We start from the raw sequence: 13453 nt of genomic DNA on the forward strand, positions 1-13453 counted from the left end.
GGGGTGGTTTACCCATAGTTTTATTTTTCACTTGCCTGGAGAAGTTTATTTTTCTCCTCTTTTTTTGGCTTTTGGATTTCGATGTTCCATCGAAGTCACAGACGTTACAGTGTTCAGAAACTGAACTCCGCTTCAACAAAGACATCTGTTGTGCCTTCAGTTTCTTCCTAAAGCTGTAGAAATTCTTCATTTTTTAAAAAAGTTTTTGCTATATAAAAATCCTAGAGCACAGATTTTAGACCTCATTTTTTTAATACAAAAACTTAAAGCTAGGCGTTTCCCTGTAAGCACTGTTTTGGCTGCATCCCACAAAGTTTGATATTGTAGTCATTATTTTTTTTTTAAATCCACTTCAGAAAGATGGGAGATTATGAGGGGAAATTGAGGCAGTCAAGTTACCTGGTAGGGCTTGGCAAAGAGGTGCTTTGGGATTTGGGATGTATTCTTCAGGGTTTGTACACTAATGAAAAGGCAGATTGATAGCTCATTTATAAAAATGGACTGAAAATGGCATGATTGCCCTTTGAGATATCAACCACAAAAACCATTTTCTAGAGTTATCAGAAAGCATCTCTCAGAGCTAGAAACGGGTGCCTCTGTTTTCTGCTCTGGAGGTGGACAATTAGGAGGTTTCCTTTTTTTTCCCCCTCCCCTGTGCTAGAATATTCTGTATTTTTAGCCATTTACTTCTCAGTAGATGTTGGAAAGACTTTTCCTTGATTGTTCAGATCCTAAATTAGAGGTGCTTGTTATTTGATCTGAGCTCTGCAAAATAGGACTTCTTGTTGGTCACATCTACGGGGGCAATAGGAATATGTACTGAGAGGAATTTGCCTTTCTCACTGTAGCCCTTTATGATTTGCTTGACCGGCAATTCCTTTGTGTCTCCTGGGGCTACAATTTGCTACCTTTGTGAGTCTGAACAAGTTAACACCATTTGTAGAATGGAAGTTTGTGGAATCGCTTAAACTCACGAGGTACGAGCTCAGACGGGCTGAAAGTTGGTGTAAAAAGGAGTCTCTGGTTGGCAGGCACAGGAAGCCTGCGACATTTGCCTCCAGACTCTAAAGATTTGCGTCTGGACTCCATAGAGGCTTTTATCCCAGCCGGGTCTGAAATGAGCACGTACGCTTATCCTGGACATGCTGACCACGTCCCCTGGGGAGTGGCTGCTGCCCCATTCCAGGGCTGTGCTGGTGGGCAGCCCCACCCCTCACTGACTTCCTTGCAGGGTTTTGAGCCAAGTAATTAGGCCTGGGTAACTGCCATTAACAAGGCGCTCCTAAAGCACATGGCACAGAAAGAGCTCTGTTGGTCCTTATCACCCCACCATCATTGTCACCACCGCAGCTAATGCTCAGTTGGAGGCCTGGGATTCTCACTTGCTCTTCCAGAGCAGGTAGAGCTGCAGAGTAAACGGCTCTCTGGCTGGTCCAGTTCAATCAGGTAAGCTCTCCGGGTGGCTCTGCCTAAGCCTCTGACAGACAATGGGAAAAGCATGCTGGATACCTGCAGGCCCTTCCTGCCCTCCCCCCCCCCCTCCCCGCTGTCCCATAGCCACATTGGAAACTTGACCGGGAAAGGCAACTTGCCTCAAACTGCCTTCACTTTGGTGATTTGTAGGGACTTTGGCTGGCTTGTTTTTTTTGTTCCCCTCCAAGTGCTGGGGCTCAAACTCAGAACCTTGTATGTGTTAAGCAAGTGCTTTAATTATTTTTTCCTTACTTTAATATTTTTAAATTAGCACCCCTGTGAGTTCATAAGCAAGTTTCCAGCTAAGATGTTCTTCAATATAAGTTTTTTTTAATGTAATGTTGGTTGATCATCAATAATCTAAAAATCAGAAATCACAAATCTGAAAGTTTTTGAGTGGCAACTTAATACTGTAACAAATGGACATTCATTCCTACCATATGAAATTTATTTTAGGCATGGCATTAGCAAAAGTGTTGTATAAAATTATCTTCAGGCCATGTGTATGCAGTATATAATAAGCAAATTCATTTCATGTGTAGGCTTGTGTCTCATCCCTAAGATATCTCACAGCTAATCTGTGTATAAATATACTAAAATCTAAAGCCAAATAAACAAATAAATAATCCCCTGCCTACCAAATTTAAAATCTGTAGCAGTAGTTTTAGGATCTCCTGCTCCAGGAAACTTATAATAACCAAAGGCTGCTATGAGTTGAGCAACTTTTAAATTTAGATACCTGCACAGTAGCCTCTTGACTGAGGACAGTGCCCTGCACCAAATCTAGGGCCTGCTTAGAAGTACTGCTACCAAGGAGGTCTTTGTATAAGGGTGTTGGGTAGGAGGTGGAGCCAGGTGAGTCTGGAGCCTTCTAAGTGTCTCTGTGGGCTGGCTTCACCCAAAGCCTGCAGTGCCCATCTTTCCACCCTGGCATCTAAGGAGCCAGCACAGGCTGTGGTGCGCTTTTCCCTGAGAGCCTATTGGTTGCCAGTTCTAGGGAGCTGCTTGCTCTCTTTCGATGAAAATTGTGTGGGTCTTACAGAAACCACTCCAGGATGTTCCTAGAGAGATGGGAACACTGTGCTCTGTGCTATGCACCTCCTTATTGTGGTGATTTAGCACAGGAGGGGGGTGAAGGTGGTCAAAGGAGCCCCTCCCTTCCCTGCTGGATCATCCTTAGATATCAGGTTGTGCCTGTCCCTTCTCTACACTTTGTAGCCTGGGGGCTACAAGTGGACTCAGGCTGGGTTAGTGTCCCTGGCGCCCTAGATTACTGGGTGGAGGGACACAGGCTCCATTCCTTAGTTATCAGATCATTGAGGGTGTCTTTCTGTGTATGTGTGTGGTTTTTTTTTTTTTAAATCAGAATGCTAGAGAAGCTAATAGTAGTTTAAGGAAAGCAGTAAATTATTATTCAGAAATAATTTAATATTTATTAATTATAATTAATTTTAATAATTATATAATTTAATTATAATTAAAATTAATTAATAATAACTAAGTCTAGCTGCAGTCTCTCACATTTACCTTCATAAACAGAGGCTAAATAAATAATACATAGAAATCCCTTGCAGCCAACCCCCCCCATCTTCTGTCTCCCTCCTGGAGCTCAAGTTTTCCCAGTTTCCTTTGCTGTAGAAAGGTGAGGATTTTGCCTTGTACTGTCCTGAGTACTCTGGTTTCCTCATTGTTTCTTTTGACCAGATAAAGAGTAGGCAGAGTGGGAATAGCCCCTTAAGTGCCACTCACATATCTGCCAGTGTAGTCTACAGTGGAAACTTTCTTATAAACTCATAGGCATTTTACTTTTTTGCTGCAGTTTTTTTTTTGCCTAGGTGTTTTTATATCTTTATCACCTCAATGTCCCCCAAATGTTACAAATCCTTGGCTTCAGTTGCAGGAGGTAAGCTCTCAGTTCTCTTTTATAAGCAATCTTGTAGGTGATGCTTGCCCATGCCTACTGCCACTGGAGATTCCCTGCATACTGCACATTGCCAGTTCTGTATCTTCCTTCTGCAGCATCCTTAACATGGCCTTTGTTTTTCTCCTGGATCTCACAAGTTTTTTTTTTTTTTAAATTTCTTGGTTTATTAAATCTAATAAATTTATTTAATAAATAAAATATATAAAGTCTATATCAGCTTTTCTCAAACAAGGTACCTTTTATGCATGAAATGTCCTTAGTCTTGCCCCGACTGTTGAACAAATTTCTCAATGTTAGTTAGTTTTCCCTCCAAGAGTTGAACCCTGCTACTGTTTTAGGGCAGCCAGAAGCTGAGAATGAAGCTCATTTGATTCTTTTTTTTTTTTTTTTTTTTTTCTTTTTTTGGATGAAAGAATACCAAAGTGTTTGTTTTGGGGGATGGTGGTGGTTTGGCTTTGTGCTTGTTGTGTCTGGAAACTTTTAGGGATTCTCTTTGTGTTTGCTGAATTTCTTTGGAGATTTAACCTGGTAAAATCTGCATATGTCTGGTGGGGTAAGTTGAGGACTCTTTGAAGCTGGAAGCAACATTTTTTTTTCCAAGTCTTGGACAACTGAATCAATTCAATTTCTTTCCCTTAATTTCCAAGAGTGGCATTTACTTGGTTTTTTTTAGCCTTCTGGACTTGCTCTCTGGTGACTGAACCCAGGGCTTCACTCATGAGAGGTAAGTACTCTCTTATTAAAGTTTTGATTTCCAACTATCTATTGTATGGCTTTAGGTTTGGGATGAAACCCTTAATTTTACCTTTAACTTTTCTATTAGCTTTTGTTGTATTTTCATTTTTAAAACTTTGAAGGGCCTCTGTATTTGTTGTTGTGTTGGGAATTGAATTCAGGACTTAGTACATTCTGGACAATAGCCATACCCCCAGCCCTCTCCAGTTGTGTTTTACAGTACTGTTTATAACAACAGTCTTACGTTCAAGTATACTTGAAGGCAGTAGACGTGGCTCTACGTGATCTGTCATGCTGGCCCCTCTCCCCAGCATCTGCTATGGTGCCACATCCCACAGCAGAGTGATAGATTTGTTTTAGCTGGTTCACCTGTGTTGGCACCATGATACCCAGAGCCAGCAAGTGTTCTTTTAAAAAAGCATAGCATTCTAGTGTCATCATGCAATATCTTATCTCTTTTTTTTAAATTTTTTTTTATTTATTATGTATACAGAGGAGGGTGCCAGATCTCATTACAGATGGTTGTGAGCCACCATGTGGTTGCTGGGAATTGAACTCAGGACCTCTGGAAGAGCAGTCAGTGCTCTTAATCTCTGAGCCATCTCTCCAGCCCCAATATCTTATCTCATTTAGAAATAATATTTTTTTAAAGATTTATTTATTATGTATACAGAAGAGGGCACCAGATCTCATTACAGATGGTTGTGAGCCACCATGTGGTTGCTGGGAATTGAACTCAGGACCTCTGGAAGAGCAGTCGATGCTCTTAACCTCTGAACCATCTCTCCAGCCCTAGAATTAATATTTTTAAGACCTTTTCTGCATAGTTTCTTCTAATTTAAATTTTATTTATTTATTTATTTATTTATTTATTTATTTATTTATTTATTTATTTATTTTTGGCTTCTTTGTGTCTGACTTTTCATGGGAAGTAGTATGAACCTGGAGAGATAGAGGGCCTAATGAGCCACCATTCACCTGAGTGGAGCTGAGGGCAGCAGCAGTGTCCCACTGACTTGGACTGAATGTGGAGCTGGGAAAGCTGGTCCAAGGTTGTCTCTCTCATGGGTACCTTTTGCTGTTGGCTGGCTAGTGCTCCATTGATGCCTATAGGGACTGAGTAGACAGGGCAGTGGTCCCCATGCATGCTGCAGGGCCTGAAGGAAGAAGTTCTGGAGCAGTAGTAATGGTTGGGCAAAATGGTGGACAAGGTCCCAGGGAGGCTGAGGCTCGTAGCTCACCCCTGGAAAGCTGGAGTGGCTTATGCCCCTGCTGAAGGGTCCCCTTTCCCATCATAGAGGCATTGTATGGACTTCTGAGGCCCTTTCTGTTCTCCCACTTGAGAAGAAGCATGTTGGCTGAGAAGCCCGTGGACCCCAGTGTGAATGATGGCTTTACTGAGCCTCTGTCCCAGAATGTGGGGCACCCATGATGCCCATATCTCCAGAGTTCTCCATAGCTCTGTAGGGAATGGCGCTTTGGGACTTTCACTAGATCCATTGTTTCTAGTCTGCAACCAAAGGCTTCCCTAAGCCTGCTGACTCTTGTCCAATGGCTTGCCCTGCTGCTCTGGTAGTCTGTTGAGGAGGGGGTGAGAGCTCTTGAATCTAACTTCCTTAAGACTGTTAGTGTGTCTTGCTTTGGAATCTGCCTTTTCTCTGTTTGCTGAAGTAATGGTGCTAACCTCTGAGACTTTGTGGACTTTCACTGAGTACATCAAATTTCACTGCTGTTTTCCAGTTAGATTTCACCTCTAAGCTTCAGATTTAAGCATTTGATAAGTCAGTTACCTCCAGTCCACTGGTTTTGATGTCATAACTGAGCAAAAACAGGTGTCCAGGAGGTTAGAAGGCACAGACCTAGCTCCCCTGGATTCCTCCTCACTCATTATTAGACCATTTCCCCTTTATCTTTTTTTTTCTTTTTTTTTTTCTTTTTTAATCTTTTTTCTACTTAATAGAGAAGAATGGGGTTGAGCTCTTCGTCCTATGTGACCTGCCCTTCTAGGCAGGAGGTATCATGTTCAGGCAAAGGAGTGTCCCCCTACCCCACCCGCCCACCACCCTGGCTTCGAGCATCCAAGCAGAGAGGCCCAGAGACACCTAAGCCACCTATGTGAGTTAACGGTCCAGACTGAACATAATCCTGGAACCCAGATTTTTCTCTCCCTGGACTGTGCTCTAAGCTTAGACATGAGCTTAAGTGTTTTCTTTGATCTCCCTGCACTTGAGCTTGGCGTCTGCAATGTCAAGGTTGGCCTCTGGCATTCTGTGCCTCTGGTGGTTGCTTTGCTCAGCATCCCTGTAAAGTACCACCTAGTCCAAGTTAAGTTTTCAGGCCACAGCCCGTGTGAAATAGCACACTTTCTAGAGCGGGCCGGGCTAAAGGACTTGTTGTCTTTGATTTGGGCTTAGCACTGCTGGTGGCCACACGCAGAACTGCCTCAAACCTGCTTTTGTTTGGTTGACTTGACAGTCAAAGAATTCTGTAGCATGATTACCTTGAAGTCTCTGCCTCCTAGGGAGCATCTTCCGTTTCCCCACACTCTTTGTGTATACTTAGGGACCTGAGCTGACCTGCAAGGCTGCTTTGCCTTGGTGCAACTGTTCTGTTTTGCCTCAGAAAGTGCCTAGATTGGGGGGGGGGGTGTTCAGAGCTTCCTACTCCTTTTGCAGATGTCAAGACTATATAGTATACCTCAGTTTCCAAATCTGTTGAATGCCGCTGTTTTTGTTGCCTTCTGCAGTTTCCTTCTATCCATGTTCTCTCTTAGAGAATTTACTGCTTCCTAGCTCTGTACCTTGATAAGAGTCATAATCTCTCTCAACCTTCTCTTTTGCTTTATTGTGAGCCTGTGGAGTGTGTGTGTGTGTGTGTTGCTCTGTATTTGGGTTCTGCATCCACAAATTGAGTCAACAGAGTCAAAAATACTCAGAAAAAATGCTTCTCTGTTGAACATGCTCAGAATTTTTTCCTGTCATTAGGTATAAATAATATTACTATAGCAACTATAGGCATTTATATTGTATCAGACATTATAAATCTAGGGGTGATTTAAAGTGCATGGGGGAGGGTGTTCATAGGCTATATAGAGGGGATATTGAGCATCTGTGGATTTTGATACCTGTAGGGTTCTAGAACCATTCTCCTGGGGATACTAAAAAGCTGTGTGTGTGTGCATGTGTGAAACGCTAAGTATTTCCTAATCTTACCATTGCTTCCTTTGTTGTAGCTGTGTGTGTGTGTGTGTGTGTGTGTGAGAGAGAGAGAGAGAGAGAGAGAGAGAGAGAGAGGGAGGGAGGGAGAGGGAGAGACTAGTGCATAACAGATACTTGTTATTATTATTTTCTTAACTAACTCTATATATGGAACCACACTTTCTCACCAAGATATAATAATGGTGTGTTTGTTGTTTCAAAACGGAGCCTCTCCCTTTCTCGTGTTTTTGCTTTGACATTTTGAGGAAGGATTTGAGATGAAAATGATTCTGGGTACCGAGGTTGGCTGGCCATAGTCACTTAGAACTCCCCTCCTCTCGCAGGTCAAGATAATGGTGTTGCCGGTGGCATTCCTGACTTTTGGTGGGCTCACCACCCATTTCTGAGCTCTGTATGTGGTTTAATCGGTGGACATGGTGGCCTTTTGGCGTCATGAGATCTGCAGGCGCTGTTCCTGTTCTTGCCCATCAGAGCGAAGTGGGTGTGGGGGAGGGGAGGACGAGAAGCTGGGAGCAAGAGGTTCTTCAGGGTTGCCATGAGAACCAGGGATCCAGGGATTGGGCAGCAGAGGGCCCCCGCTGGGCCTCGGGGCGTGGCTGCGTCACATGGGTTTGGTCCTGGGGTTCCCGTAGTGCGCAAGGACCAGCCGCGTCCCTCGTCCTCCTGGTCGTCAGGGGTGCCCAGTCAGTCCCCTGGAAGCCGAGGAGAGCGGTGGAGTTCCAGGGATCGGCGCAGCTTAAACAGGCCTCCCAGCACCTGTGCACAGATGGGGGTGGGTCCAGGTGGGCATGTTCCGGGGGCGGGGAGGTACGGCACCCTTGCCGGGATGGCCTCCTGGGAGGCTACGTAGCTTCGCTTAGCGTGTTGGCCCGTGTCGGCGCGTGTCTGTGTGTGTCTGTGCGTGTGGGCGCGTGGCAGCCGTATTGGCGCGTGCCGGCGCGTGCCGGCGCGTGCTGGCGCGTGCCGACTTGGGTTGGCGCGTGCCGGCGCAGTTGGCGCGTGCCGGCTTGTGTTGGCGCGTGCCGGCGCATGTTGGCGCGTGCCGGCCTGTGTGGCGCGTGCCGGCGCATGTTGGCGCGTGCCGACTTGGGTTGGCGCGTGCCGGCGCATGTTGGCGCGTGCCGGTCGCGTTCATTCGTTTCTGAGCTTGCCGGCCCTGTCGGTTCGCATAGGCGCTTGTCGGCTGTGTTGGTTTATGTTGGCGCATGTAGCTCGTGTGTCAGCGCGTGTTGCGTGTTTCCGTGTATCGGCGCGTGTTGCCGCGTTGCCGCGTGTCAGCGCGTGCCTGGCTGGCCTCTGCGCTTCTCAGGCCCCAGAGTCCTCCTCCCACGCTGTAGGCCCTTAGCTGGGGCGGAGCCGTGGCGAACCCGAGCGAGCCGCGCGGCCGAGCGCTGTCCATGCGGAGCGCTGTTCGCGCGCTGGGCACTGCCGGGTTCGGGAGCTGTCCGCCAGCCGGTAGCGCGCACGCAGCGACCCCGTGCGGTGAAGTCTGTGGTAGCCGGCTCTCCAGGTACGCAGGTGGGCTCCGTCATCCGCGACGTTCCAGGGGTCTGGGGGAAAGAGGAGACGTGCTGAAGTCACGGTGGTCGTTTGGAAAGGGTTCGCCTCCCGAGATCTGCAAAGATCCAAGTGGTGAGCAGCACCGGCGAGCTCGCGAGCACGAATGGCCGCGGGCTCGGCGCGCTGTTGCGCTGCTAGCTGCTGGCTCGCTTGCCGGCTCGCTTGCCGGCTCGCCTACGGTCCGGGATCGCGCGAGCTTGGGTGGACCGTAGCTGTAGGATAGTCTTATGTAACCATTTTTAATCTCGGTTTTTTTAAATATTATGTAACAAGTAGTAACTGTACCCACGTAAACCTGTAACTGGAACGTGGAGACGTAGCATCTGCTCTCAGCCAAGTGGTGGGCAGTGGTTGTACGTACCAGCTTGGTCTGTGAGCAGACACGGGCATCTGGGGTAACTGGACCTTTTTTTTTCTGTTAAAAATAGGATCTAAGGTCAGCCTGGTCCTCTTTTAAACCTAGATGGAGAGTAATCTAGTATAGGAGCCTGGGATAAATACACATTCTCACTGTGTATCTTTATCCATAAAAATCTCTTATTTTTCTGAAAGAAAATAGCAATTAATTAAAATTGAGTGATAGAGATTTTTGTCATCGGTTTTATGTTTTTTGATTGAGTTCAACAAATTGTCCACATGACCGTGGCAGCTATTTGTTGCCTCTTGACGTAGATCTTCAGAGAAACAGTCAGATCACCTGTTTACATTTTGACTGCCTTTCTCATCAGCTGCCATCTTTCTGTTGATGGCGGGAGCCACTGCCAGTGTATTGATAAGAGGCCTGGACCGAGCATTCATCCGGGCAGCTACTGGCTGGGGACATTGCTGTCTGTATTAGCAAATACTTTCATTCCTGGACCAGTGGGTAAAAAGTGAGTGTTTTTCATTTTTGTTCTGTCTGAATCTGGAACGCAGTGAATGACTGCAGGGATTTTGACCTGTTGGTAGCCAGAGCCCTCAGGCTGGGCCTTTATTTCCTGCATGTTCCTGTTTTTGCTTCTAGCAGTGTTGGCTGGGCTGGGTCTTGTTTGTTTGGTTGGTTGGTTTTGGTAATGGCCCTATACATTCCCTTTTAGCCCAGGCTCTTTGTATTTAGCAAATGGGGTGAGGATGGGGGGGGGGTGATGGTAGGCTGGGGGATGAGATTATTGGGATTTTCCTTTCCATCATTCCTGAGAAGAAGATGGTAAGTGACACTTCCCATTTAGGGTTCCACACAACTATGTACTTAATTGTGGGGTAGGTGTGAGGTCCCTGTGTAGACCTAAGGCTGAATTCCTGTTGTGCTTCTTGCCCCTCCCTGTGTCTGGACTAGAAAGCAGGGATTATGGATCCTTTCCTGGCAGGATTGAGAATTGTGCACTAACGGTTAGAAGGCAGCAGATGGAGATAATGGCAATCTCACTACAGTTTGAAGGGGTGGGAGAAGTGCCAGATTGGTAGAATTAAAATGTGGGTTATTTTTGTTCCTAAACCCACTCTTAAGGATTTCCATCACCAGTCACTCTTCTCACAGTCATGTAATTACCACCCAGAACTGGGCTTCTACAATTTCAGAGAACAGTGCATCTTTTGACTTTTAGAATTAGGTGACATTTAGGTGACAGTCTGAATTCACTGACTTTCAACCCTTGTGGCCCCACAAAAACCAGACAGTTTTGTGACTTAGGAGGAATGTCTTAGGAAGCTTTCTTAGACCAGCACAGTTGCCCACTCCATCTTAGACTTGAGAGACTGAGGTCTAATGATATTCAAGATGACAGAATCTGGGGGGGAGGGCAGGGTCTGACGTTGGAGCACACACTGCTCAGTGCATATTTTTTAGACGCCACTTGGGTCTTGCTGGATCTGAGAAATGGAGTCCACCATCACTGTGAGACCCATTGCAGAATCTTTTAAAACTGATTTTAAATTTCAATTTTATTTATGAGGGTGGGGCACTCAAGCACAGACCATGTGTGGTGGTCACAGGGCAATGTAAGTCCTCTTCTTTGACTGTGTGGGACCTGGGGATTGAACCCAGGTTGCTGTGTTTGGTGGCAAGTGCCTTTATTTGATGAATCATCTCACCAGCCCCCATGGTGGGTTCTTAAAGGCCGTGAAGCTGGAGAAGAGATGCCATGTCTGAGCCTTGTTAAACACATGGGCTTTGGGGTTGGCAGCCTTCATCTGGTGGAGTTACTGCGTAACCAGAGGGACAACAGCAGAATGAGGGATGGTGTGGAAGCAGTCTGAGCCCTTTGGACTCTGGGAGGTCTGGGTGAGTGTGTCATAAGAGGCCTTTGTGTGAGCCATCTTGTTCTCTATTTCATCATATTTAAAAAAAGGAGTTGGCCGAGGCCCCAGGACCCAGCTTCAACCAGTGCAGGACACTGAAAGGCAAATCCAACAGTTGCTGCAGCCACGCCTCACCTCCAAATTTGTTCTGATAACCTGCATTTGCTTGTAATCCATAGAATGCATTACAGAGGATACATGGCATGGTAGTTTGGCTCAATTTTTTTAATTTAAATTTTTTGAGAGTTTTATAAGTGAGTACTGTATTTATCAATCCTAACCCAGACTTAAAATCCCATTTATACCCTCAGGTATATTTTCAGCTTTATGATGATATTTAAACAGTATACATTCAGTAGAAGCCCTACTTTGAATTTTGATTGTTTTCTGGGTTTGTGATGTGCTATAATGTTCTCCTCTGTTTCTGGGCTAAGACAACAAGCATGGCTCCTAGTCCTAAGGCTAGCATTCTACAGTGTACTGAATTGCAGTGATGCTCTGTAGAGTGGGTGTGTTCTATGCTGCTCATATTTTAAACTTACAAGCCGTTCTAAGTCAGGAATATTGTGTGCAGGTGGAAATGACACAATGGCTTGCCTTCTTCCTGAAGCCATCAGTGCATGAACCCTTCCTATGGAGGTTTGAATTTTTTTTCAATAGAGTATTCTCCTTCCTTGTTTCCAAGTAAATGGGCTTTGTTCCCCTTGAGACTGGTGGGAGTTAAATCGTAAGAAAAGGATGAGTTTGAGTTGGGAGGTGGCTAACTGACTTTTGGGGGGGATCTGCCTTCCTGCTTCTTTAGGCAAGGGACTTCTTTAGGAACATTCCTAGTCTGTGAAGAGCTGCTTACAGGCATCAGGAAGCACTGGGGTGAGCTCAGGATGCTTCAGGCTGAAACCTGATATCAGGGAGGAAAGAAAATCCTGAGGGTATAAATGGGACTTTAAGTCACCTACACATGATTTCTCTCCACTTTGGTGCTGGTCCAGGAGCTATTTGCCTTTGCTAGCCATAGCCATGATGGCTAATACAAGCCCAAGCAGTTGCTTAGCACTTAAGTGGGGGTGAGAATTGCAAGGAGAGCCTTGATGGCTTTTGACAGGTCTTCTCTTCACATTCAACAGATGTTTGAGGCATCAGTCTCCTTGCTTGGTCTCTTCTCCCCAACCTAGGTTGAAACTAATGGCTACAGATTGGCTCATGTGTTTGAGCACCTGGTCCCCGGCTGGTGCCATTGCGTTGGGAGATTGTGGAACCTTCAGGAAATAGGTTAGTGGTAGCCTGTAGGCCTTATAGGTCAGTGTGTAGGACTGTTCCCACTGGAGCTTTCTCTGCTTCTTGATGTAATGTCCCCAGCCGCCTCACGCTCTTGCAGCGTGGAGCCGGTCTTCCTCTCAAGCTGCAGGCCAAGAATGAGTCCTTCCTCTGCTGAGTTGCTCTGGCGGACATTTTGTCACAGCAACTGTAACCAATGTAAGAGAAATGTAACTGATGGGGTAGGGAAAAATAAATGAAATGATGAAACGGGATAGTGCAGGGGTAGTCAGGATAACTCAACAGAACACGGGAGTCCAGGAGCCCCTCTCATCCACAGGAGTGCACCCCAAGACCCCCGGAGGATTGCAGATGGTAGCTGAGTCAGTCAGTTAAAGAGAGTCAAGCCTTATTTTATTTAGCGTATGGGTTCAGAGATCTCCTTCCATAGTCGTCTTGTCTCCATTCTTTTGGACCTATGGCAGACATTTTGGAGGCCCCTTCAAAGGCTAAAATCTCCCCATAGGCCCCACGTCTTAAAGGTGGCAGCCATCTTCTGTAGCTCTAAGGTAGAGACCAACTCTTTTAACATGTGGTTCTTTGAAAGACATTTAGACCTAAACTATGGCAGTACTATTCATATCTATAATAGGCTTTTATTTATAAATTAGGCACAGTTTACTTATTTCTGGAATTTTTCCATTTGATGTCAGATGTTGGTTGACCACAGGTAACTGGAACCACAGAAATTAAGGCTATAGGAAAGGAGAGAGGCTTGCTATTAATATTTATTTATTGTTTTAAAGGGAGCTAGCAAGTTTCAGTTCTGACAAGTTAAATGTTAATACTGTTAACTGTTAATATTTAACACTGTTTCACAGTCTGAAAGTAGTACTCCTTAAGGTTAGCATGCATAAGCCTCTCAGAGCCCTGTTAAAATCTGCCACAGTAGGTGTGGTGTGGGGCCCAGGTCTGATTTTTCTGACCAGCATTGCTTGATGTTCATGCACTT

General features: G+C 45.7%; 1 protein-coding gene across 4 annotated transcripts in view; it reads left to right on the forward strand.

Moving 5' to 3' along the window:
- Grb10 (growth factor receptor bound protein 10) overlaps window positions 1–13453 on the forward strand; it is a 104043-nt gene that overhangs the window by 3197 nt on the left and 87393 nt on the right. For 2 of the 4 annotated variants that reach the window (XM_028882956.2, XM_028882957.2), the window contains exon 1: window positions 7882–8122. The exons of 1 other annotated variant lie outside the window; for it this stretch is intronic. In XM_028882956.2, the coding sequence (XP_028738789.2) occupies window positions 7886–8122 (237 nt within the window). In that variant the 5' untranslated portion in view covers window positions 7882–7885. Of the gene's footprint in view, window positions 1–7881; window positions 8133–13453 lie in introns of those variants that run through there. One more of the 4 variants, XM_028882959.2, reaches the window with a different exon arrangement.

The sequence above is a fragment of the Peromyscus leucopus genome, chromosome 10 (genome assembly GCF_004664715.2).
Source record: "Peromyscus leucopus breed LL Stock chromosome 10, UCI_PerLeu_2.1, whole genome shotgun sequence".
In the NCBI taxonomy this organism is placed as follows: Eukaryota; Metazoa; Chordata; class Mammalia; order Rodentia; family Cricetidae; genus Peromyscus; species Peromyscus leucopus.